The sequence below is a fragment of the Mobula birostris genome, chromosome 26, assembly GCF_030028105.1.
Source record: "Mobula birostris isolate sMobBir1 chromosome 26, sMobBir1.hap1, whole genome shotgun sequence".
In the NCBI taxonomy this organism is placed as follows: domain Eukaryota; kingdom Metazoa; phylum Chordata; class Chondrichthyes; order Myliobatiformes; family Myliobatidae; genus Mobula; species Mobula birostris.
In genome coordinates, this window is record NC_092395.1 from 22461936 (window position 1) to 22487115 (window position 25180).

The 25180-nt window shown below is 40.4% G+C and overlaps 1 protein-coding gene across 4 annotated transcripts in view; it reads right to left on the reverse strand.

Annotated features, from left to right (window-relative positions):
* LOC140187957 (CUGBP Elav-like family member 4) overlaps positions 1 to 25180 on the reverse strand; it is a 588861-nt gene that overhangs the window by 539045 nt on the left and 24636 nt on the right. For all 4 annotated transcript variants that reach the window (XM_072243815.1, XM_072243816.1, XM_072243817.1 and 1 more), the window contains exon 2: positions 4577 to 4659. In XM_072243815.1, coding sequence (XP_072099916.1) covers positions 4577 to 4659 — 83 coding nt within the window. The remainder of the gene's footprint in view (positions 1 to 4576; positions 4660 to 25180) is intronic.

The following is a 25180-nucleotide window of genomic DNA, read 5'->3' on the forward strand; positions in this document are numbered from 1 at the left end:
GCCACCACGTGGTCCCAGATAGACCAGTGTCAGGGTCTAGTGGCTTGGAATGCAAGATGTCTAGGGACTCATCACTGTTGCAGTCTTCCTCCAGCTTCACTGCTACTGTGAAGAGTTATCATCTTCATCCAGCTCCACCATTGAAACCTGGCTTGGATTTGATGCCAGCTGCATTGCCCACTGACTGTTTTTTAAATGAGCTGTTAAAGTTCCTGTTCTCTCGTGAGAAAATAATCTGATGAACAACAGGGAGACTTATTTAGTTATTGAGTGACACATCACAGAGTAGGCTCTTCTGGCCCTTCAAACCATGCCACCCCAGCAAGCCCTGACAACCCTGACTAACTCTAACCTGATCACGGGACAATTTACAATGACCAATTAACCTATCCACTAGTCTTTGGACTGCAGAAGGAATCTGAAGTGCCTGGAGAAACCCCACACATTCCACAGGGAGGACATACAGAGACTCCTTATAGAATGGTACTGGAATTGAACTCCAAACTCTGGAACGTCCCAAGCTGTAATAACGTCATGGTTACTACTACACTACTGTGGTGTCTTCTTGGTAACTTGGCCAATACCAATTCTTCATTCACCATCAGCAGTTCATCTGGTCATTACTAATTAGTAATTAGTGCTAACTTCCTGTGTGCAAATTGCCCATTGTGATCCAAGGGTACAAGAGTAATTGAAAGTATTTCATTGGCTGTAAAGCATTCGAGGACATTATGACTGGACAGTTAATGGTCATCCAAAAATTTAAGGGTTTAATAAATAAACTCTTCTCAAGCTTCCTGCCAGGTACAGGTATCTATTTTAACCAACATTTCAATGATAAACTCTGTCATCTTCATCAGGGATGATGCCTGAGCATGTCTAGTATGGTGGTATTTATACCCTTGTAGTCTGTCCCCTGATTGGTTAATCCTCATCCAATCAGGATTCTGCTGTCCCACCTTGTTTACTATCAAATACCAGTTCTGCGAGACCTTCATCTTGGTTAAAATTCTTTTCCTCTAGTTTTATTTCAATGGCTTCCTTCACCAAGCGATCCCAAATGTCATTGGCGAGGCACAGTAGTTTTATGCCATTGAAGTCAACCCTATGACTATTGTGAGTGCAATGTTCTGCTACCACCGATCTCTCCAGTAAGTTTTTGCGTTCCATGCTGTAAAGATGGGAACTGAGTGCATAGTGCCGACAGACCCCCTCCAGTTGGGAGCTAGAGGTTGTTGCCTGAAGTCATTTCAGACTCCTGAAATGACCCGTACCTTTGGCCAAGCATTTGTAGAAGTCTGGAATGAGCTCAACCTTGAATGACAAACAGCCAATTCTTATGGAACCAATTGATCTTAGTCAGCTCAATTCAGTCCATTATTGGCAATGTAAATGTTTTCAGCTTTTTTTCCTGGAAGTGAGACAATACTGGGAAGGTAAATTTGATTCCCATCTTTTGTCATCATGATAAAGTATTAGAGGGTATCAACTACCTCCAAAGTTTCCACAATGGCTTTCATTAGACAGGAATTATACCCAGTACCATTGAAAGTAAAGCAAGTTATGCCCAAGTCCGGATGATACGCGACTTGGAGATGATGATGTTCCTATGACACCTGAAATTTCCCATTAAATGCAACACTGTAAAATCAGACATCAACTCCTTGTTAGAGGAGAAAAGGTGTAGATTTCGAAACTCTGCAAGGGGCATTTCATTTAAATCTACCAGTGCCCTAGAATTCTTGCAAGAAATAATTAAAGGGCAATTTGAAGATTCCTTCAAACACCTAAGATGATCTTTCCATGTAGAAGGAAGTTGTACAACCTAAAATCAATCGCTATCTAGTTTCAAAATATCATTAATGGTTAAACATTAGGAAATATGCTTGGAGAATGACAATGCTTTCCTCAGAGGTGGGATCAATACCCTATTTTAAAGTCAGGAGGCAGGGGGCAGCTTCATTTTCCAGAACTCAGGGGCGTAGCAGCCAGGTAGCTTCAGTTCTAATAAGTCTGTCTACTCTCCACAAGCTTACTTCTGAGGGACAGGATATTACAGGCTTAAGACCCCAGATTTTCCATTTTTATTGCAGGTTCCAAAATCTGAGGTATTTCCTGTTGCGTACCTAAACAGGTCTCATTTGACTAAAGTACAGAAGAAAACAAGAAATATTTTAACCTATTGAACTTGCTCCTTCCATTGATCACATGACACCTCTGTCACTTTCTCCAAAATTATACCAAGAAAGGTTCTGAATATCTAGCCAGCCTTCACTGATCAGGTATAATTGTTTCCCATCTTGGGCCTGATAACTCAAGGTCCATCCCCTGACCCATGTGTGTCAGGTTATAGATTGGCTAAGGAATGGTGCATTTAAAATAATCTAGAGCCTTCTTTATGCCATGAACCAATACCATTAAGTAAGTAGTCCATGGACCCTAGGTGGGGAATTCCTGATCTAAAGGTTCCGAGAAGTCTGAGTGGACCATAATGCCAGCAACAGTCAATAGTTGGGACCTTGTAGGCAAGAGAAAGAGAATGGGATGCTACGGGATAGCCCAGGCCAGCACCTATCCCACATCAGGTGCAGCATTTCTACTCCTTCTGGTTCCACATAAAGGTAAGAGTTTAAAAGAAGAAACCTAACTTTCTAACTCTTCATCTACCAACAGACTGCAAACACAACTTGCAATAAGAGAACTATTTTTTTCCCCACCTATGAAGCAGTTTAAGAGTAGCTGAGAAATGGGAAAGAATCACAAAGCAAACCTATCAATAATTGTCAACCAAGATTACCAACGATAACTTGCATCCAATACTGTAGCATCCTTAACTTGGTCTAAAATCCCAGGTCACTTTACAGCTGTGCTCCAGAAAAAATCTGAGCCCAGGTTACATACTGGGAAAGGTGAACAAAATGCATAGTCAATGAGATAGGTTTTAATGGATGGCTCAGTAAAGTATTTAAGGAGGGAATTCTAATACTTACAGTCAAGACAGCAGAAAAAATTCAAATGTTCATTAGATTTTCCAATTCCTATGCTGCATTTTCAACAGACAACTGATATCTGGGGCTAGACATGAACGATGGCACAAAGTTTCTAAGCGGATAGAATGTATTTGTCTCCCTGTTATTACACTTTGTCTAGACCCAGTACACCAATAACCAATCCAGTCATACACAGATTGACTTCTTGAAATCCAAGATGGTTAAACCTGATGTAACTGTCCAATAGATAACTCATAAAGGTGGACAAACACAGCAGTTCACAAGTAATCATCTATTCTGAAAGACCAAGGGCTAGCCAGTTGTATATACATGGTATTTTCATACATAGTGAAAGTCCACAATAGTGAGTGAACAGGTGCAAAACCTATTTACCTGTTCAATTGTTAACTCAAAGTTTATAAAGTTCAAAGTAACTTTATTATCTAAATACACATATGTCACCATATACTATCCTGAGATGCATTTTCTTACAGGTGTGCACAGTAAATATAAGGGAACACAATGGAATCAATGAAAATCCACACAGAATAAGGATGGACCAACAACTAATGTGCAAAAGACAACAAAATGAACAAATACAAAAAGAATGAAAACATAATAATAATAAATTAATAAGCAATAAACACGTTTGCCTCAAGAGTGTGAGTTGTAGAGTTCTTAAAGGTGAGTCCAAAGGTTATGGGTGCAGTTCAGTGTTGGAGTGAGTGAAGTTACCCACTCTGGTTCAAGAGCCTGATGGTTGAGGAGCCATAAGTGCTCCTGAACCTGGTGTTGTACCTCCTTCCAGAGAGAATGCCTGGATGGTGGTAACTGGTTTATTGTTATCCCATGTACTGGAGATACAGTGAAAAACTTTTGTTTTCATGCCATCCAGACATTTTAATTTGTTTGGTGGGTATCCGGAAGGGGGAAGGAATGAACTATTGTCTTGAACACCAGGAATGTTACCTGCAATGATTCTTTAAGGAAAGACAGTTCCCTGGTTTAATATTTTATCCAAGATCATTTTCCCTTTTTAAGATGCAAAAAAAAGTCTCACAAATTTTTCAAGCATTTCAAGACAAAATGGATTATATTTGGATAAGTAAGTCAAGGCAGGTGTCGACTGTAAGGTACAATTGCAATTTGCTGGTTTGCTGCAGGAAAGTCGTGCGAGAGCACATAGAGACAGATCCAGTGAACCACGGATCAAGGGCTGCAGTTGTGAAGGAACCATAAACCATTGGAAAGGCCAGTCCCTACAGTTTTGCAAGCATTGCCTAAATTGATCCCAAATTGGTCACATTGAAAACCTGCAACATTAATAGAAAGCAAAAGTAGTTGGCACCAAAGCAGCCCTGTAATCATAATCTCCTGCAGTTACCCAGACAAAAATTATCCCTGAGGGGCACCTGTTTTACATTAATTACAACAAAGGCGCCACAAAAATACATATCCGAGCCATTCTCAGCTGTAAACAAGCACTGCTTTGCTTAAGGTTTGTCAAGACTCTTGCTGATTAACAAAAGGCGTCAGAATCCAGTTTGAACTGGAAAAACAAACAGCAAAATAAAAGCCTTGCTTACCCCAGGCAGCGTCTTCTGTTCATGTAATGCATTCTGTGCCTTGATAGCAGATTCTCTTGCGCAGTATGTAAGGAAGGCACAGCCTGGAGGAAAAAGAGATGTACAGTGTGAAAAGAAATAATATCCCACTGAAAAAAAAAGCTTCATGACAAGTAATGGTTAAAATATAAGGGGAATGAGGTGAGAACACGTAACCAAGCTAATTGATTAGGCAGTGTAAACCTCATAAAATTGTGATGATCAGAATGAGATTTAACATCGCCAGCATATATCATGAAATTTATTGTTTTATGGCAGCCAGTACAAGGTAATACATAATAATAAAAACTATAAATTACCATAAGTATATATTAAAAAAGATAAATTAAATAGGTAGTGCAAAAAGAAAGGGAAAAATACTAAGGAAGTGTCCATGGGTTCATTGTCCATTCAGAAATCTGATAGCAGTCGGGGAAAAGCTGTTCTTGAAACACTGAGTGTATGTCTTAGGCTCCTGTACCTCCTCATTGATGGTAGCAATGAGAAGAGGGCATGTCCTGAGTGATGAGGATCCTTACGGCATTGTCTTTTGAAGGCACCCTGAATGCTAGGAAAGATGGTGCCTGATGGTTTTCGGCCGAGCTGAAAACTTTCTGCAGCTTTTTCCAGTCTTGGACCCTCCATACCAGATGGTGATGCAATCAGTTAGAATGCTCTCCACCGGATATCTGTAGAAATTTGCAAGTGTCCTTGGTGGCCTACCAATTCTGCTCAAACTCCTAATGAAATATAGCCATTGTCGTGCCTTCTTTGTAACTGTATCAATATGTCGAACCCAGGATAGATCCACACAGATGTTGACTCCCACATGGTGATGTTGATAGGGTACCCTATCCTGATACACAACCTTGAATACCTTCATTCCCAACTTCTATAAGAGTTAAAAGCAATCTCTGGGGAATTTCAAAAAACTAATCTTTCATTCTGTGGTTAAGAAGGCATACAGTGTATTGGCCTTCATCAATCATGGAATTGAATTTAGGAACTGAGAGGTAACATTGCAGATATACTTTATACTTTATTGTTGCCAAACAATTGATATTAGAACGTACAATCATCACAGCGATATTTGATTCTGTGCTTCCCACTCCCTGGATTACAAATATTAAATATTTAAAGTATTTAAAATAGTAAAAAAATAGTAAATATTAAAAATGTAAATTATAAATCATAAATAGAAAATAGAAAAATGGAAAGTAAGGTTGTGCAAAAAAAACCTGGAGGCAGGTCCGGATATTTGGAGGGTACGGCCCAGATCCGGGTCAGGATCCGTTCAGCAGTATATAGGACCCTGGTCAGACCCCACTTGGTGTACTGTGCTCAGTTCTGGTCGCCTCACTACAGGAAGGATGTGGAAGCCATAGAAAGGGTGCAGAGGAGATTTACATGGATGTTGCCTGGACTGGGGAGCATGCCTTATGAGAAAAGGCTGAGTGAACTCGGCCTTTTCTCCTTGGAGCGACGGAGGATGAGAGGTGACTTGATAGAGGTGTATAAGATGATGAGAGGCATTGATAATGTGGATAGTCAGAACTTTTTCCCAGGGCTGAAATGGTTGCCACAAGAGGACACAGCTTTATGGTGCTTGGAAGTAGGTACAGAGGAGATGTCAGGGGTAAGTTTTTTTATTCAGAGAGTGGTGAGTGCGTGGAATGGGCTGCCGACAACGGTGGTGGAGGCGGATATGATCAGGTCTTTTAAGAGACTTTTGGATAGGTACATGGAGCATAGAAAAATAGAGGGCTATGGGTAAGCCTAGTAATTTCTAAGGTAACGACATGTTCCGCATAATTTTGTGGGCCGAAGGGCCTGTATTTTGCTGTAGGTTTTCTATGTTTCTATGTTTCTCTATCTCTAACTTTTTAAGCTAGTTAACAAGCGCAACAGCTTAGATTTCTATACTGTCCAGGAATATAGAGAGAAGACAGGATAGCGGTGTTGAAGCCAAGATTGGATCAGTCATTATATTATTGAACGGTACAGCTGGTTTAAGAACCAAATGGTTACTCCTACTCCTGCTCTTGTTTTTTTTACGTTAGTATCTGCAATATAGCAAAACAGCTCAAAGCACATCACAAGTATTTTTTCAAAAAAATTATCCGGGAGTTATAAAGCCAGAGGTTACAGGAGACCTTGATGCATCATTTTGCATTACAGTACAGACTGGTACGGAAGTTGCAATACACAAAAATGCAAGAGGCTGCACAGAAAGATGGACTCAGCCAATTCCATTATGGCTTCAGCTCTCTCCCCACCATCAAGGACATCTGCAGGAGGCAATTCCCATTATTTAGGACCTCTACCAATCGAGTTCTGCACTCCTCTTGTTACTGCCAACACAAAGGAGGTACTGGAGTCTGAAGAGCCATACCTCTAGATTCAACAGCAGCTTCTGCCCCATTGCCATCAGATTCATGGATGCAACTGAAAGCCCCTTATTCTTCCTTGGGCTATATTTCCCTCAACTTGCACTGTTGTCATTATAAATGCAAACACGAGGAAATCTGCAGATGCTGGAATTTCAAGCAACACACACAAAAATTGCTGGTGAACGCAGCAGGCCAGGCAGCATCTATAGGAAGAGGTACATATGGTCGACGTTTCGGGCTGAAACCCTTCGTCAGGACTAACTGAAAGAAGAGCTAGTAAGAGATTTGAAAGTGGGAGGGGGAGGGGGAGATCCAAAATGATAGGAGAAGACAGGAGGGGGAGGAATGAAGCTAAGAGCTGGACAGTTGATTGGCAAAAGGGATATGAGAGGATCATGGGACGGGAGGCCTAGGGAGAAAGAAAGGGGGAGGGGCGAAGCCCAGAGATAGGCCTTATATTCTGTCTGGGTAACCTCCAACCTGATGGCATGACTTCTCTAACTTCCGTTTATGCCCCACCTCCCCATCCTCCCATGATCCTCTCATATCCCTTTTGCCAATCAACTTTCCAGCTCTTGGCTCCATCCCTCCCCCTCCTGTCTTCTCCTATCATTTTGGATCTCCCCCTCCTCCTCCCACTTTCAAATCTCTTACTAACTTCCTTCAGTTAGTTCTGACGAAGGATCTCGGCCCAAAACGTCGACTGTACTTCTTCCTAGAGATGCTGCCTGGCCTGCTGTGTTCACCAGCAACTTTTGTGTGTGTTGCTGTTGTCACTATGTTTATATTGTTCATTTTGTCATTTAAGTTATGTATAATTTATATTAATTTACTTGTTTGTAAATTATGTTTGTCATGTGTGCCAAATACTGTGCTCTGGCTGCTAAAGCTCATTTTCATGATATTTTATTTTGGATAAGTATACTCATGACTATAAACTTCATCGTGAATCTTGGCAAACTTCAAACTAATCCAGCGTCCTCTCCCACTCCCTCCCCCTTTCTCATGCAGAACAGTTTGATATGCGGAATCAGAAACAATTGTCTCCATGTATTCAAACCTTGACTAAGGCAGGAATAACACAAAAGAATTGCCAAGAATGGACATTCCATTCACTTGAAGAATTAAACACATGTTTAAGCAGATAGTTCTGCTCTAATCTTTTATAATTACAACTATTTCAGACCCTTATTACATTTTGCGTCATCTGGAATGTTGCATCTTCCTGGATTTTAAAGCAGTCTGTTCAACCATTCTTCATTTCCTGGATAATTTAACTCATTCCCATGCCTATTAGGTAAAGCCTTGGCTCAAAGGTGGTATTCTCATCTCTGTATCAGCAGGTACGAATTTAAGTTTACCTAATCACAATTGGCACTTTGTGTAATACTGAGGGAAGTTTTCCCTGTAGTGTGGCATCTTGCTGACGAAGAGTTCACTGTAGTTAAGGAAGGACAGAAGTGTCTCAGCCAATATCTATCAGTCAATTGACAACTAAAGCAGATAATCCAACTAATTTATTGTTGCTTGTGATATTGCACATAAATTGGCTCCTACCTTAATTTACAAGCATGATTACATTTTCTTAATTTATTTATGGGATCCCCATTTGCAATTGATCTAGAGAAAGCAGTCAAGAGCCAATTTTAGAACTGCAACAGTCCCACAGTATGTAACAATTTTATCACAGCTGAGTGATGTGTGGTCCATTTCAGAGACTAGTTAATAGTTAGTCCTTGGAGGCAAATCTAACTAACCAGGTAAGGACAACAATTTTCCTTCTTTGTAAGTGGTGTTGGTGAGTCAGATAAGGTGTTACAGTAACTTAATAGTCACCATCGCTGTTAACAACAATTCACTCCAGATTAATATAATTTATTCCCATGACCATAGTGGGATTTGCTTTGCTGCCTCCAGATTGCGAGGTAAACTTAAATGTTATTAATCCAGAAATGGTACCACTGTGTTCCCATACCTGCAATGCTCTGTGGTGTGGGCGGTGTGGGTGGTGGAGGGAGTAGAATGACTGAGATTATAAACGATACTAATTAAATGCAGTTGATAACTCGACTCAGAATTTTCCTCAAGATGATATGTCATTTAGAGAGTAAAATCTGAATAAATGGATCTATAGGTGGAAGTGGAGAAAATATATTACTTATGTTCTGTTTCCTACAGCCTTCTCTCATTCTATGGCTTTTGGTTTAATTTAATTATTTTTAAATTGATAATATAATGTTTACTCGTTTATTCAACAACACAGCACAGAGAAGGCCCTTCCGGCCCCTTGAGCCATGCCGCCCCAGCAACCAACAACAAACCCAATTAACCCCAAAATAATAGCAGAACAATTTACGATGACTAATTAACCTAACCGATAATCTTTTGGACTGCGGTGGGGGACCAGAGCACCCATTCCACGGGGAGAACATAGAGAGACTCCTTACGGAACAGAGCTGGAATTGAACTCTGAACTCTCGAACACCTTGAGCTGTAATAGCGTCGTGTTAATCACTACGCTACTGTGGCATCCATATTCTGTTCTGTTTCTTGATGTTCAGGCAGCATGTATTGGAGTCTACCCAACCACAAAAGGTGGCATTCCAAAGTCTAACCTAGTTCCAACATGATTTCCACTAATATATTATGTCTAAGCAGGCCATATTGAGAAGTAGTAATCTATTTGAGTTTCCCCTTCAAGCGCTGGGTCCCTCAAGCCAACAAATATCCCTAAGATGTTGAAAGCTCTTGACAGAGTGGATGTGGAGAGGATGTTTCCCTTTGTAGGGTTGTCAAAGACCAGGGGACACAGCCTCAGAACAGAGGGGTTTACTTTTAGAATGGAGGTGAGCAGAAACTTCTTTAAACAAAGAGTGGTGAATCTGTGGAATTCGTTGCCACAAGCGACCATGGAGGATAAGTCATTGAGTATGTTTAAGGCAGAGGTCGATAGATTCTTGACTAGTCAGGGCATGAAGAGATACAGGGAGAAGGCAGGAGATTGGATCAGCCATGATGAAACGGCGGAGCAGACTCGATTGGTCAAATAGCCTAATTCTGCTTGTATATTTTATGGTCTTATACTGGCCAGGATCTTTCTCTTTGCTATAGATTGGTTCCACTGTATGCATGGGGAATTTGTTTTCTGGTAACTCCAAAACTACTACCTTTAATTCACATTAACAGAGAGCACACTGAGTATTATACAAGGTGGTCGCAGACCAACTGTCGCAATACAAGAGAAGCTCATTGATTGATTGAAAGCACCGGATCTCTGATAGTGAGCTATATGCACAGCATGGCATTAGGGAGCTGGCACACGGTGTACGCTGGGCATTAGAGAACTGGCAAGGAACTATAAACAGGGTATTAGGGAATAAGAAATGATTTATGCAAGGCAGTCAGTTCCAAGGGCACTAGATGGCTGGTAGGGTATCATACATGGGACAACAGATGGTTGGCAGAGTTAAACAGAGGGCATTGGATGGTTGGCAATGACTCATACAAGGCAATTCAGTTATACACAAGACGCCAGATGGCTACTGGCGAATTACACACAAGGCACCAGCTGCTGCCACTAACTGGAATGCAGTACTTTAGATATTTGGTAGACCGTTATACAAAGTTTCCTACAGTCTGGTAATGAGTTACACCAGGTCAGCTGAGCAAAAGGGAAAAGCAACAATGGAGAGACGACCACATCATGAACATTTAATGTAACACTGAAAGCTGAAGGTCGTCATCGAAGGCCAAATGGAGGCGATCAGAAAAGGCATGCTCTTCTCCACACTGGCAAAACCTAATACTGATTAAGTGATAGCTTTGTAGAACTTTGCTCAGTCCTCAAAACCCTGTCATTGACTCTCTGTGTTGCTGCAGTGATGGTTCTGAGGAGCTGTATCCATTGTCACCTGGGAACCTGCAGCTCTTGTACATCAATATTGCAATGAATAATTTCATTTAAATACTATTGGCTTACTATCTCCCTTCGCAGTTCTGGCTGTAGATCTCTGTAGAAAGTGCTTATCTTATTTTGTAGTCTCCAATAACTTAATTTTAAAGTAACTGTGGAAATCACGGAGAGGGAGCAGTGAGAGAGGATCGTCTGAGAGAAGAAGAAAAATTCTTCGAGTCGGTACAGTATATCTTGAAGGGACTGAAGTGGGGAAGAAGAAAATTTCTTTGAGACGATACAGTAGATCTTGAAGAGAATGCAGTGGAGAAATACAGTGAAGACATAAGAGAGACAGATGTTACAATCTGGATAAATAAACAAGCTTGAGGAGGAACTCAGCAGATTTAGGCTGCATCTGTGAGAGGAAGTGAATTGTCAATGTTTGGAGTTAAAATCCTGCATCAGGACTCAATGCAGGCCTGATGCAGGGTTTTAGTCCAAAACATCATCAATTCATTTCCTCTCACTGATGCTGCTTGACCAACTGAGTTCCTCCATCAGATTCTTCTTTGCTCCAGATTCCGGCATCCGCGTTCTGGTTTGGTCTGCAACCTTTCACAGATGTCCCCTCTATTCAGTCCACCATCCCCCTTCTCTGAGTTTGATTTCTGACTTTTGGATTCTGATGAAGGGTACTTGACATTAAACATGAACTCTTTCTCTTTCTCCATTGACACTGCCTGATTTTTGTGTACTTCCCACTTTTATGTTGAATTTCTATTCACTTAATCAAAACTTGCACACTCACCTACAGAGGAAAACATCATCCCTAACAAAGCCCAAAGAGCCAAGCCATTCATATTGTTATTAGTATTAACTTATTATTGCCACAAGTACCAAGATACAGTGAGAAGCTGCCTACTGTTTATGCAGATCAGATAATCACACAGCGTATTGAGTTAGCATAAGATAAAACAATAAAAATGCAGAATAAAGTATAAAAGCTACCAAAAAAAGTGCAGTGCGGGTGAACGATGAACTGCAAGATCATAACAAGGTAGATTGTGAGGCCAAGAATCTACTTTGTCCTACAAGAGGTCCAATCAAGACTTTGACAACTGTATAACAGAACATGTTCTTGAGCTTGCTGATACATGTTTTTAGTCTGGGGTGGGTGGGCCTCTAATTATGCTGGAGTCAGCAGGAAATAGTGATGGAGTCCACGGGGGGGGGGGAAGGTTGGTTCTTGTAATTTTCTGAGCTGTGTCCGCACTCTCTACAATTTCTTGCGGTCACATGCAGAGCAGTTACCATATCAACTCATTAGGCAACATACAGATGGTGCATTGATAAAATTGGTGTGAACAGGCAAAATTTAGAAGCATTGCAAAATATACCCAGCTGAAACAACATGGGCCAGACCAACTCTTCTACCTGGGACTCAGTGGGTAACTCGCTAGCCACTGACTCAAAATATTGTGGGTTTAAATCCAACACCAGAGAAGTGGCCATAAAAATTCAGTCTAACTCTTCTGTGCATGTATTGGCAGGGTGATGTGGTGCTGAAGTTAAGATTTTTCAAATGAAGAGTTAAACCAACGCCCTCCTCCACCCTCTAAGCTTTCCGTTAAAGATTCTTTGGGATTACTTAGAAAATAATAAGCACCTCGGACAGCTGGTAGAGATGCTGGCTCCCAGTTCTAGCGACCAAGGTTTCATTCTGACCTTTGGCACTGTTTGTGTGAACTATGCATGCTCTCTCTGTAACCACGTGTGTTTCCTGTTTAGTGTTTGGTAGTTGGTGAGAAGAGGCCGTGTTCTCTTCTTGCTGCTACTATACCATCAGGTTCAGGAAATAACCTGGTTAGTCACTAACCTCACACACCACAACGCTGAACTGATCACTAAACACATCATACGGACTCACTTTCAATGGCTCAGCAACCCACGTCCACAATATTATTATTTATTCACTTATTTATTATTATTAATGTATTTTTATAATGTATACCCTGTTCAGGTTCCAGAGTCTTTCAATTTCCTTCTTTAATTCAACATATTTCTGGTGTTTTTCACATATTGATTTCTGTATGTTATGTGTGTTTGGAATGGCCTATATTTTTCAAGTAAGTTGTTCTTGCTTGTTGATCCTGTATTATTATATCCGGATGGGTATTATGGATTCTCCTATCTGTAATAACAGATTGGTCATAATATAATTTGGAGGATTCTGACTACTCCAAAACTGGACCAGGCTTGTATTTATACTAACTTATGGTGTTTGCTATGAGTTTGTACCTTAAAGCAAAATTTTGGTGAATGATGTTTGCCACTTGATTGTGCCTGTATCAGTCAGATTGAGTTAAACTGTTGCAGGATCCTGTAATGTGTTGGATTGTTTCTGGATTCGCTTGATATTTTCTGCATTTATCATCTTGAATTTGTTGGTCTTTTATTATATATTTTTGATATTTTTTTTGTGTTGACCACCTTGTCCTGCATTGCCACAAGGAACCCTTTTGTTTCTGGGAAGAGGTCTCCAACTCTGAGCCAATGCTTCCTTGTCAACATCTAGTCTGCTCAGATCATGGGAGTGTCTTCCATGGAGGGCCATGTTCTTCCATTGGGTAACCTTTTCTTTTATAGTGATAATTTCTTTATTTTTCTTGGTTCTGCTTTCACTTAAGTTTAGTGGTGTGGACTTTTATCAGAATTGCATCTGCTCGCTTGGAGTGCTGAATCCTGTTTTCATTGATGAAAGCATATCCTTAGAAGTTTTATCTGACTGTTGTGCAAATATTTTATGTCTGTTATTCCTCTTCCTCCTCCTGTCCTAGGTAATGTTAATCTAAGTACATTTGAGTGTACATAGTGTTTTCTAAAATTTGTCTTTTCAGCTCTTATTTTTCTTTGTAAATTTTCCAGATCGGTTTTGGACCAAGATATTATGCCAAAAGAATACGTTAATATAGGTATAGTGAAAGTGTTTGTCACCTTTATTATATTTTTACTATTGAGTTCTGTTTGGCAATTTTCTTAAGCCTTGAAATAAATTCTGTCAAACATTTTCCCTTTATCGCAGTATGATCTATTTTCCTTGCTTGTTGACATCCCAAATACTTAAATGTATCACATTCATGCATCGGTTGTATTGTATCCAGCTGCTCTATTTTATATTCTACCCTGACACAGTAGTGTCAAGAAAACAACCTCTCCCTCAATATCGCAAAAACAAAGGAGCTAGTTGTGGACGACAGGAGGGATGGAGACAGGATAGCCCCTATTGACATCAATGGATCTGGGGTTGAGAGGGTGAATAGCTTTAAGTTCCTCAGTACAAACATCACCGAGGACCTCAAGTGGTCTGTACACACCGGCTCTGTGGTGAAAAAAGTGCAACAGCGCCTCTTTCACCTCAGAAAGTTGAAGAAGTTTGGTGTGTGCCCTCAAATCTAAGAACTTTCTATAGGGACACAATTGAGAGCATCCTGACTGGCTGCATCACTGCCTGGTATGGGAACTGCACTTCCCTCAAATGCAGGACTCTGCAAGAGAGTGGTGCGGACAGCCCAGCAAATCTGTAGATGTGAACTTCCCAACTATTCAGGACATTTACAAAGACAGGTGTGCAAAAAGGCCCCAAAGGATCATTGGGGACCCATGTCACCACAACCACAAACTGTTCCAGCTGCTACCATTTGGGAAACTGTACTGCAGCATAAAAGCCAGGACCAACCTTTAGAAAATAGTTCTACTATTTGAATTAATTGCTGTAACTTTACTGATGAATTTCAAATTGTCCATGTATAGAAGGTGTGTCAAGGTACAATTCATTTAGTTGTGTCTGGTTTGGTACCCTATTTTCATCCAATTCAGTAGAGTGTGGGTTTAAAGCTAGACAAAACTACAGTGGGCTTAGATAGTCATCCTGGAAAATGCCATGGTTTATTTTGATAACAATGGTTGTTCTTTTCTGGTTGCTTATAGATATGGTGATTATAGCGTGCCAATACTTCATCAGATACTGTAGGAGTTTCACAAGTATTGGGTGTAGTTCATATATATTAAGAACTTCTATTAACCATGAGTGTGGGACAGACTTTAATGCTTTTTGGTAGTCAATAGAGCAACATTAAAGATTCTGCTTTCTCTCTGGGCTTGATTTAGAATTACAAAATCTATTACCTTATTATTATTATTTTTTGGTCTTATTTTGCACATTGGTTCCTTGTCAGTCTTTGTGTATAGTTGTTCATTGATTCTGAAATATATGGATCTATTTCCTTTAGAGCAATACCACCCACCCCCCGACTTAGCACTACGTATTGATTCGTTGTCTGGACATATGCTGTTGGCTACCCATGCACATTGCTCCCTCCCTCTCTCTCTCTCACTACAATGTGAATACACCAGTTAAAACCATCTCCTGCACACGTGTTTTTAATTAATTGATAAGTAGTTGTGCAACGAGTACAAACCTGACTGTCAGAAAACAGCATGAACAGCACCGAAAGTTATGGAACAGAACAACAAGAGTTAAACAGCATGAGAAAGCCATCACAGACGCTAATAAATAGATGAGTATTATGCATAGTAACAGTGAAAGACATGTTGAATTTAAAGAGAACATAACGTGGCGATAGCTTCAGTCCAGAAAGTTGACAAATATTATAGCACTATTGAAGACTGAGAGTCGTATATTGAGATGGTGGAACTGTTTTGTAACACAAACAACGTGGAAGAGCAAAAGAAAGCCCCTACACTTCTTAAGTTAATGGGCCCAAGAACAAACAGTCTCTTATGCAACATAGTAACCCCTATAAAGCCAGCAAGCAAGACATTCGATGAATTGTTACAATTTTACAAAATCACTTGAGCCCTAAACCACCGGTAATAGCTGAGAAATTTAGATATTACAAAAGGAACCAGTCAAAAGATAAAAGCATTACTGAATACATTGCAGAACTGTGCAAGCTTTCCCAGTACTGTGACTTCAGAGATAGACTTTCTGATCCATTAAGGGACAAGCTTGTATGTGGCATGCATAATCAAAGCACTCAAACGAGGCTACTTACAGAAAGAGACCTAACCTTAGAACAGGCATTAACCATTGCAATATTGTTAGAGACTGCAGCAGACTACAAAAAAGGTTAGGATGTGAAATGCGCAAAATGTCACTGAATGGTGCAAAAAGCCAAAGATGTTATCGATATGGCAAATCTCCCATGATGCAAATAACTGTTGGTTCAAAGAAAAAGTCTGCAGAAAGTGTTACGGACAAGGTCACACAGAAAGAATGTGCAATGCAGACAAAAAGCCCAACTGGCTGAAAGGCCTCAAACACAAATGAAGCAAATGCATAAATTTACTGAATGTAAAACAGAATCAGACAACACAGAGTCAGACAACGATGAACTGTCATGCCTAGAACTGCATAGTATTCAGTGGTGCTAGAAAGTTTGTGAACCCTGTAGAATTTTCTCTGTTTCTGCGTAAATATGACCTAAAATATGATCAGATCTTCACGTAAGTCCTAAAACTAGATAAAGGGAATCCAACTAAATAAATAACACAGAAAACATTATACTTATGTGAAGATCTGAATAGAGAAAATTCTTCAGGGTTCAGAAATTATCTAGCATCGGTGTAGCTGACAAATTTCATTTTATTTTTGGAATCAATTTCCATGATCTGGTTAAGTGTTCCCGATGGCATCAAGAACAACATATAAAATTTCTACTCATCTTCTTTCAAGAATTTTTGACGCAGATTTTAATTTGTAGCTTCTGGTTACTGAATCAATCATACAGGAAATAGTCTTTTTCTATCAATGTTTCAGATCATGTTTAGTAACATTTTTTCCAGCTTCTCTTTTCCACGAAGAAGCATTTTAATGCACTTTTAGCAATTACTCAAGAGCTATTTATGCTGTGATAAAATGTCTTTGACCTGAAATGTTAACTGTATTTCTCTTCCTACGAGTGCTGTCTGATTGATAAGTATTTTCAGCACTTTCTGATTTTACTTCAGATCTCCAACAGATGCAGTTTTTGATTTTCAAATTATATATGAGAAAGAATAGGGGGATAAACAAACAGTTCTCGAAGAGACAGATTCAGAACATAGTACATGTTGGAAATTTGCAATAAAAGAGGCTGCTAATATAGGTTTTCACAAATAAAACAACGAGGCATTTTATGTTTAAGAAAAACCATAACAACTCATTTATTGTACTCCAAACGCTGAACACAAAGAGCGCAGTAACAGAACTTAATGTAATATATCATCACATCTGATCAGCCTCTTCAAGTGGACCCCAACTCAATGTTGGTGGTTGTGAATTATGTCTGTTTCCACCAATTACATTACCCTACACAATAATCTGCAGAGTGAATAAAAATGAGTTGATACTACAAAATGTTGAACTGTTCTGACAAGAAAAGAGACCATGACCTAGTGTCCTTTCAGGAGAAAGAGTGATGCATTCGCACTTGGGTCCCTGCTCCCTTTCCCATAGTTCTGTTCTCATCCCCTTTCCTCCCACCTATGGGAAAGGTAGGGTTCCCTTTGTCCTTGCCGTCTACTCCACCAACCTCCATATTCAATGGATTTTCCTTCATAATTTCTATCATGCTCAATAAAACCCAAAAGTTGTTTGGGATGTCGAAAAGTTCAAAGTGCACCCCCACAGGCACCATTACACCTGTGGGAGTGACTGTGTCTTCACCATGGCAAAGAGTACATATTGACTTTGTTGGGCCATGTTTCTGATTGCTGTGCATGCTCATTTGAAGTAGCCAGAGGTTATACCAATGAAGTCAAACACATCAGCAAAGACTGTCTTCGCTCTAAGGACTACCACCTTCACCAGAAATGGCTTATCAGAACAAACTATGAGTGACAACGCACCACAGGACACATCAGAAAAATTCCGACTGCTCATGAAGAAAAATGGCATAGACATTTCAATCATTTCCTCACCACCCAGCAACGAATGAATTAGCTGAAAGGTTTATCCAAACCTTCAAGAAGTCCATTAAAGCAATGGACAAAGAGGATATTTCTCTACAGCACAAAGTGGACAACTTCTTTTTTGAGTATCGGAACTCTGTTCATGCGACGACAAATCAAACATCTGCAATGCTGTTCATGAACAGGAATCTGAGATTTCACATAAACCTCCTGAAACCAGATCTACAGAGGGAAGTGCAGAATAAACAGTCCAGTCAGTTGCCAAGTGAAGCAGCAAGGAGCTTTGAGATTGGACAGGAAGTCCTAGTGCATGATTACCAAGAAGACAAGTGGACACCCAACAGGATAGCTACAAGAACTGGACCACTGATGTACATAGTGGATGTTGGAGATCAGATATGGAGACGTCATGTGGACCAGATACTGGATGCTCAACTGAAGAACACGCCTGAGTTGAGTTCATCCAACAAGACGGATACATTGCAGACACCGGACTTACCTCTCAGTTATTATGCCACTGACAACAACGTGACACTGGAAACTGAGAACGTTGTCTTAGACAAGACACCTGCCAAACCTGATGTCACTCCACAGGTCCAGAGGCGCTATCCTGAAAGAAACAGAGCACCACCCAAAAGACTGAACCTTTAGAACTGTGAAGTTAGTTATGGACCATTATTGTGAAAGCATGTTTATTTGGAATATGGGTTTATGAAAAGGAAATTGATTGTTTTGTGCATATACAGTTTTATGTTGTATTAATCTAAAGGGGGAGGAAGTGTAATGTATGGATCTATTTCTTTCAGAGCAATGACCCCCCCCTCCCACCACTACATATTGATCTGTTGTCTGTGCAAGCACATTCCTCTCTCTCTCTCCCTCTCGCTGCAATGTGAATACAGCCGTTATAGCCATCTCCCACCTGCGTGCTTTTATTTAATTGATATGTTGTTGTGCACAGACACAGCAGATTCTATTGTATTTCTTCGTTCTGCTGTGAATGCCTGCAAGAAAAGTGAATCTCAGGGTAGTATATAGTGAGATTATATTCTTTGATAATAAATTTACTTTGAACTTTGAACTGCCGCTAGTGTAGAGGCATGGTAGAATCTGGGTAGAGTCAAAGGGAATGTTGGAAGGATGGAGTGGCAATAGTATAGGAATAGTTTAAATGATGCTTAATGATCAGCACAGATTCAATGGGCCAGAGAGTCTGATTCTGCACTGTACGCCTCTGTGGCTCTAAAATGAGCAGGTGACATACCCTGATGTCCTGGCAATTATTTATCATTCATTTAAATGACCAGATCATTATCGTACTGCTGTCAGTTTTATCTTGCTACGCTCAAATTGGCTGCCACATTTCCCATGTTAAAACAGTGACTACACTTCAAACGCACTTCATTGTACACAATATCCTTTGCATAATACTGAAATGGTGATGAGAGTCTATCAGTGCAAGTACTTTCACTGACTGAGCCTTTGACCTGCAGATTCTGAAGTTGCAGGAATAAGCTCCTCCCTCACACACATCCTGCCTCGAAACCCAGCAGCCAGCTAAGCCATCGGTATCAGCACCCTGAAGTACTGAGGGGCCATCGGGTTTTTGTGCTTCATGACAGCAGTACAGCAAGAGCTGTATTTCTCCCCCAGCTATAGACTTTCTGACAGGACCCATGCATACTCATGTACGTTAATATAAGCACAAGCAAGTCAAGCCTATTCAATGGATTTCTTTAAAGCAAACCCGCAAAGGACCCTTCCTTTCCTTAAGCACATTTTAAGGATTTACAACAAATAGTGACATACACTACTGTGCAGCATGTTCTCCAAGCAATTTCCATTATTGATAAATTACAGCTACATTGATTATCTTTATGGGGGGAGTGACTGGAGTATTAACAACTGTCATCAACCGAGTAATGTGCTGTTGTACTGACCTTTGAACCCTATTCCTCATCATAGCAGACAGGTAATGACCATTGGCTAGAAAACTGAACACTAATGAAGCCAGGCTATTAGACAAAGGTTACTGACATTTAAACATTGTCAAATGCATTCAGTGTTAATTCAAGATCTGGTTTATGGTAACGCAGGGCATACACAAGTAACGTAGACTTAATCTGGGTGGCAATTCTCCATTCATTATCTCCTCTGATGATGGAAAAGCAGTACCATGGAGACCAGTAACCCTTAAACCAAGAATACAGCCCATTGGCCAGCCTTCACACAGAAGCCTAGGGGGGAAGCAAGAAGTTACTTGGCTATAAGCAAATCCTTATCCAACATTTGCCCATGCAGATTTTGCAGTACAGAATTGACATTGTGCATGAAATTTGGGTAGATAACCATCAGAATTCTCGCATTGTGGGTAAAATTTGGGGCAATCATGTTGGTACCCTGAATGAGAACAGGGAAGACAACAGCCAATTGCCAATATGGCGTACGTATACGCCAGACTGAAGGACAGTTTCTATAACCCCACCCCACTCCCATTTATCAAGCTCTTGAATGGACCTCTCTTACAGTATGTTAAAATTAAACTCTGATCTCCTAGTCTACCTCAACATGCGGAAAATGCTGTTTGCTGGAAATCTGGAGCAACATACACAAAAAGCATGATGTGTGCTTTGCTCTAGGTTTCCAGCATCTGCAGAATTTTGTGTTCCTAATCTACTTCGGTGAGGCCATTTTACTTTGGCTGCCCACCAAACTGCACTTCCTCCTTTATTTTGAACTTCGAACTTTGAACTCTCTAACTGCAACACACTATTCTGTTTCTTTTTACTACCTCAATGTATTTACAAATGTTATGGGCTGCCTGGATGGCGTACAAATAAAAGGCATTTCACTGTATCTCAGTATAGTTGACAATAATAAACCATTCCAGACATATTTTCCCACCTGTATCCTATCTTAGGTGCACCCTAGAACAGAGAACAGAGAACACTACAGCACAGGGCAGGCACTTCACTCCACGATGTTATACCAACCTTTGAACCTACCCTAAGCTCAATCTAACCCTTCCCTCCTACATAGCCTTCCATCATCCATGTGCCCATCTAACAGTTTTTTCAATACTCCAAGTTTATTTGCCTCTTCAACCACCCCTGGCAGGACATTCCATGCATTCACCACTCTCTGTGTAAAGAACCCCTATGCATTCCTCCAATCACCTTAAAGTTATGCCCCCTGGTATTTGCCGTTTCTACCCTGGGGAAAAAAAACTCTGGGAATCCACTTGATTTATGCCTCTTATTATCTTATATAGATCTATCAAGTCACTTCTCATTCTCCTTCAGTCCGCAGAGGAAAATCATAGCTCGCCTAACCTATCCTCATAAGATATGCACTTTTTACCTGGTAAATCTCCTCTGCACCCTCTCAAAACTTCTACATCCTTCCTATAATTCTTTACCATGATCTTAGTACCCAATATTCCAGTTTCCAGAACATGGCTTGTCAATCCTGTTCTACAGAATTGCTTTTCTACCATCATGCAGTTTCCCTTGCCACCTTTAAAATCCTTCTTAAAACTGTCTCATTGTTCTGTTAAATTCCCAAATTCTTCTCCTCCACTTCCTCTCACCTAGTGAGATTGCACAATAAGGCACAGGTTAAATGTGACATGCTGCTCTTCCATGTTAGGCCACAACTGAGATCTTTGTTAGAAACGAGAAATTAATTAGTTCTCAACAGATTTCACCTTTCCCCTCGATTCAATCGGCAGGGGCAAGTCTATACCGGATGAAGACAGTATAAGATGGACGCATCCATAGAGGAATATCGTCAAAGATCTAGTACACCCCAGCCAAGATATACACAATATCTTCAAGCCAAAATAGTTACATTGCATAAACTGCTCACAAGAGAATGCAAAACTCTTGCACCCTGCATCATCCAAGGGAAAATCCTACCATGGAAACAAGGGTTCAAGTAATTAAGTATATCTGGAATTAAAAACTGGAGTATCATAAAAAAACATCTGATTCATAATTGTACATTGTTAGGGAAATTTCATAATTGTACATTGTTAGGGAAATAAATGTGTCCTCTTATCCATTCCGTTGTATTTGGAACTCCACACCCATCAAATGGTTGCCTTAAGTTCGCGGTTTAAGGCAAACAGGGATGATAAAATATGCTGGTCTTATCGGCAACACCCACCTCCCATGAAACAAGAAGTATCTTCCAGGAGGAATTGACCTTTTCATCGTTAATTCATTGCACCACAAGAGAGAGAAACCAATGAGCAGGTTTGAGCCATTCCAGATTCCAGAGGACTCCAGGGTGTTCAAAATTTATTCTAGATTCTAGAAATATGGAGTCTAATCAATGCAATAGCTTTTCCTGGACTGGTTTGTCATGAAGTTCATCCAAAGCACATCCAGTCACCACAGAACAGATCTTTTCAAGTCAGTCATAAATTGTTTTTAAAGTGAAAGTAACAATGTTCACAGTAGGACCCTGGGGAATGTTGGAGAACAGAGGCACCTAGGGATACAAGTGTGTGACAAATTGGTGCAGAAAGCCTTTGGCATGCTGACCTTCTGACCTTCATCAGTCAGGGCACTGAGTATAAAAGTTGGGAGGTCGTGGTGCAGCTGTACTGGACGCTGGTGAGGCCGCACTTGGGAGTATTGTGTTCAGCTTTGGTCAACCTACTAGGAAAGATGTTAGTAAACTGGAAAGACTGTAGACAGGATTTACAAAGATGCTGCCAGGATTGAGGCACTAAGCTACAGGAGGAGATCGGATAGACTAGGACTTCAGCCTGCAGAATGGAGAGGACTGAGAAGTTGTCTGATGGAAGTGTGTAAAATCATAATGTACACAGTCTTTTCCCAGAGCTGAGGAATCAGCATAGGTTTAGGGAGAGAGGGGAGGGATTTAAGAGGAACCTGAGGAGCAACATTTTCACCTGAGGCTGGTCTGCGTAAGGAATGAGCTGCCAGAGGAAGTGGCTTAGGCAGATACAACGACATTTATAGGCACATTGACAGCTACATGGTATAAGGGTCAAACTGGGTAAATGGAAGAAGCTTTGTTGGCGAATCTTATTCAGCATGGACCTGTGGGCCCAAATGCCCTGTTTCCGTATGTATAGATTACCCTCCTACTTACAATTGATATACTGGGTTCAGATTTTTTTTTTGTTCTGTTGTATATTTCTTTCATAATTGTAACTGTCAATTGTCTCTATAAAACAAAAACAAGACACTACTGTGGTTCCTTGTAAATCAGTGCTATGGAGTCAATGGACTCCTAGCATTTCTGCCTAAGCCTGCACCATCTCTCTACAGAGGCAGCACTGGACACAGTACTATAAGCATTGAAAATTCAAATGAAAACATGTAAATGAAGTCAATAATAGGAGTTTAAGAAAGGCTGAAGGAAAATCACACAGTGTAATACCATCCTTAAGAAGTTCCGCAGCAGAACGAAGGTTAAGCTGTAAACTAATAGAAACAGACAAAATGGCTACAGGCGAATGTAAAATTGTTTTTACAGTAAGGTGCTAAAAGCTTTTTACAAGACAAGGCAATCTGAAATGATTTTACAATCTATTGCAAAATACCTAAACAATTTCTAAATGACTAAGTGGCTTTTACTAAAAAAAAAGATCGAGTCATTTAACTGATAGGGATAGCGCAGTATCAACCTTTTAACCTATGGTGCTGTAAGAGAAACCCATAAAATTTAAAATATATTTAGAGAAATCTCAGGAGAGGGCTCTGGGAGTTGAGAGAGGAGATGAGCCAGTGCTTGGAGTTAGTTGGCTCACACATCACCCCAGGGAGGGACAGGTTAAACAGCCGACTGAGAAAGGCAATTTCATGCTGTATGATCCCACAGATTGTAATTTTTTTCCCAAAGACTAAAGGTAATGAAGCTTTGGAGCAGCTTCCAAACGACAACACGAAGAAAATGGCAGTGGACCAGACCTTGCAGTCATAATGGCGGAGAAACTGTGACAGAGTCTGCTTCCATGATGCCACGACACTGACAGAAACTTCTGGAATATGGAGGACTGCAGTTAAATTTGGCAGTCCCAGAGTCACTGTCGGTGATCTCCGCTCCTCCACACAGGGTGGCCTGCTTTCGTTGTCTCTGCTGAAAGAGCTCCAAGTATCATGGAACTGGCACCAATCATAGGTTCACATGAAATGCAAGTCACAGGGGGCATTCAGCCCACTGTGCCTGTGCTAGTCATAAACAAAATGCTCAGATAAATCCCACCGTGCAACACTCAATTCATAAGCCACGCAGGTCACAGGCCTTCAAGTGCACATCAAAGTAATTTATATAAGGGTTTCTTCCTCTACTCACTTCAGGCTATAGTTTCCAGACCCCACTTTAATTTTATATTACTGTTTCTGTAAAATACCCTGAAAATATAATACTTTTTTAAATAATTGTAACCAGGTGACCGTTGAATATAATTTTTTATTCTTAAAGTGCACTTATGTATTCAGCCTGGTAATGCTAAAACAGCTGCCTGTGCCTTTAGCTATAAAACTGATATTCAACAGTCACCGGGTTACATAAATTCTTTGAATTTTTAACGGTTATGTCATAATTATGCAAGAAAACACTCTAAAAGGGAAAACTAATTTTGTTTATTTAGATTATAGTTCCTGTCAAGCAGATATTTCAAAATAATTAAAATAATGTTTATATTTCACCTTCTACCTTAATCTCATGAGAATGTTTCAATCATTACTTTGTAATCTCTAAAGTAAAATACAAGTTGAAAATTCTACTCCCTGGTTTGCTCTATGAGAATTCTTCAATGTGACTGACTGTTCAGTCTACCGAAGGACATTATAACTGCTGCACATTATTGATCTCCTTGAACTGATGCCTGAAAGCAATGGACAAAGCTGGTCTAGGACACTAGGTTTGCATGGCCTTTGCAGGCAGCTTGCTTCAAGGTCAGGGACAATTGCTACTGGCTTGTCACTGACTACAAAATACGAGCAATTAACTCAATGGCTCCTGCATACCCAGTTAGGTGGTGGAGCTTCAATGTGTTCAACAATATGTATCAGGTCCTTTTTCCAGTGCATCCTTTATTAACATATTGAAGAAGCGCAGATTCTATTTAAGTACAATTCTTTGCACACCCTCTAAACCTGATGCTTTAAATCTGCTAATGTTTTTTAATTCTTTCCCACTCTCCCACTGCCCTCCCCAACCCCATCCTATTTCGGCTGCAAAATCACCAGTATCTGAGGAGACAAAGGGAAAACACATTGGTGGGTGTAATCAGATGGCAAAAATGCTGCAGGCTGCTTATAGAGTTAGGCAGGGCAAAGAGGAGGGACT